The sequence below is a fragment of the Egretta garzetta genome, unplaced genomic scaffold (genome assembly GCF_000687185.1).
Source record: "Egretta garzetta isolate BGI_Z169 unplaced genomic scaffold, ASM68718v1 scaffold250, whole genome shotgun sequence".
NCBI classification, from domain to species: Eukaryota; Metazoa; Chordata; class Aves; order Pelecaniformes; family Ardeidae; genus Egretta; species Egretta garzetta.
Genome location: NW_009258294.1, coordinates 354,110 through 354,444, shown reverse-complemented (window position 1 = coordinate 354,444; position 335 = coordinate 354,110). Strand labels below are relative to the sequence as shown.

At 72.2% G+C, this 335-nt stretch overlaps 1 protein-coding gene across 1 annotated transcript in view; it reads right to left on the bottom strand.

The window, feature by feature from the left end:
• The window catches only part of UHRF2 (ubiquitin like with PHD and ring finger domains 2), a 91,983-nt gene extending 91,654 nt beyond the window's left edge, over positions 1-329 (bottom strand). The window contains 1 exon segment of the mRNA XM_009638230.2: positions 87-329. Coding sequence (XP_009636525.1) covers positions 87-239 — 153 coding nt within the window. The 5' untranslated portion in view covers positions 240-329.
• Positions 330-335: the final 6 nt, after the last annotated feature.

Here is a 335-nt window from a genome sequence, read left to right as displayed (position 1 = left end):
GAGCCGAGCCCGCAGAGGGGCGGGAGAAGGGGAAAGCGCCCACCCGTGCCCACCCCGCCGCCCAGGTAGGGGCGTTTCCGCCTCACCTGCTTGCCCCGGTAGAAGAGGCGCTGGCGGTCGGGGCTGACGCGGAAGGTCTCCTGGATCTTCTCCCGCAGGCACTCGATCTTGGTAAGGCGGCTGAGGTCGTCGATGGTCTGGGTCTGGGTGCCGTCTATGGTGCGGACCTGGATCCACATGGCGCGCGCCCTCCCCCTGGCTCAGCCAGCCGCGGGGACGGGCAGCGGGTCTGGGGCAGGGGCCGGGAAAGGGGGACGGTCCCGGGCTGGGCGGCT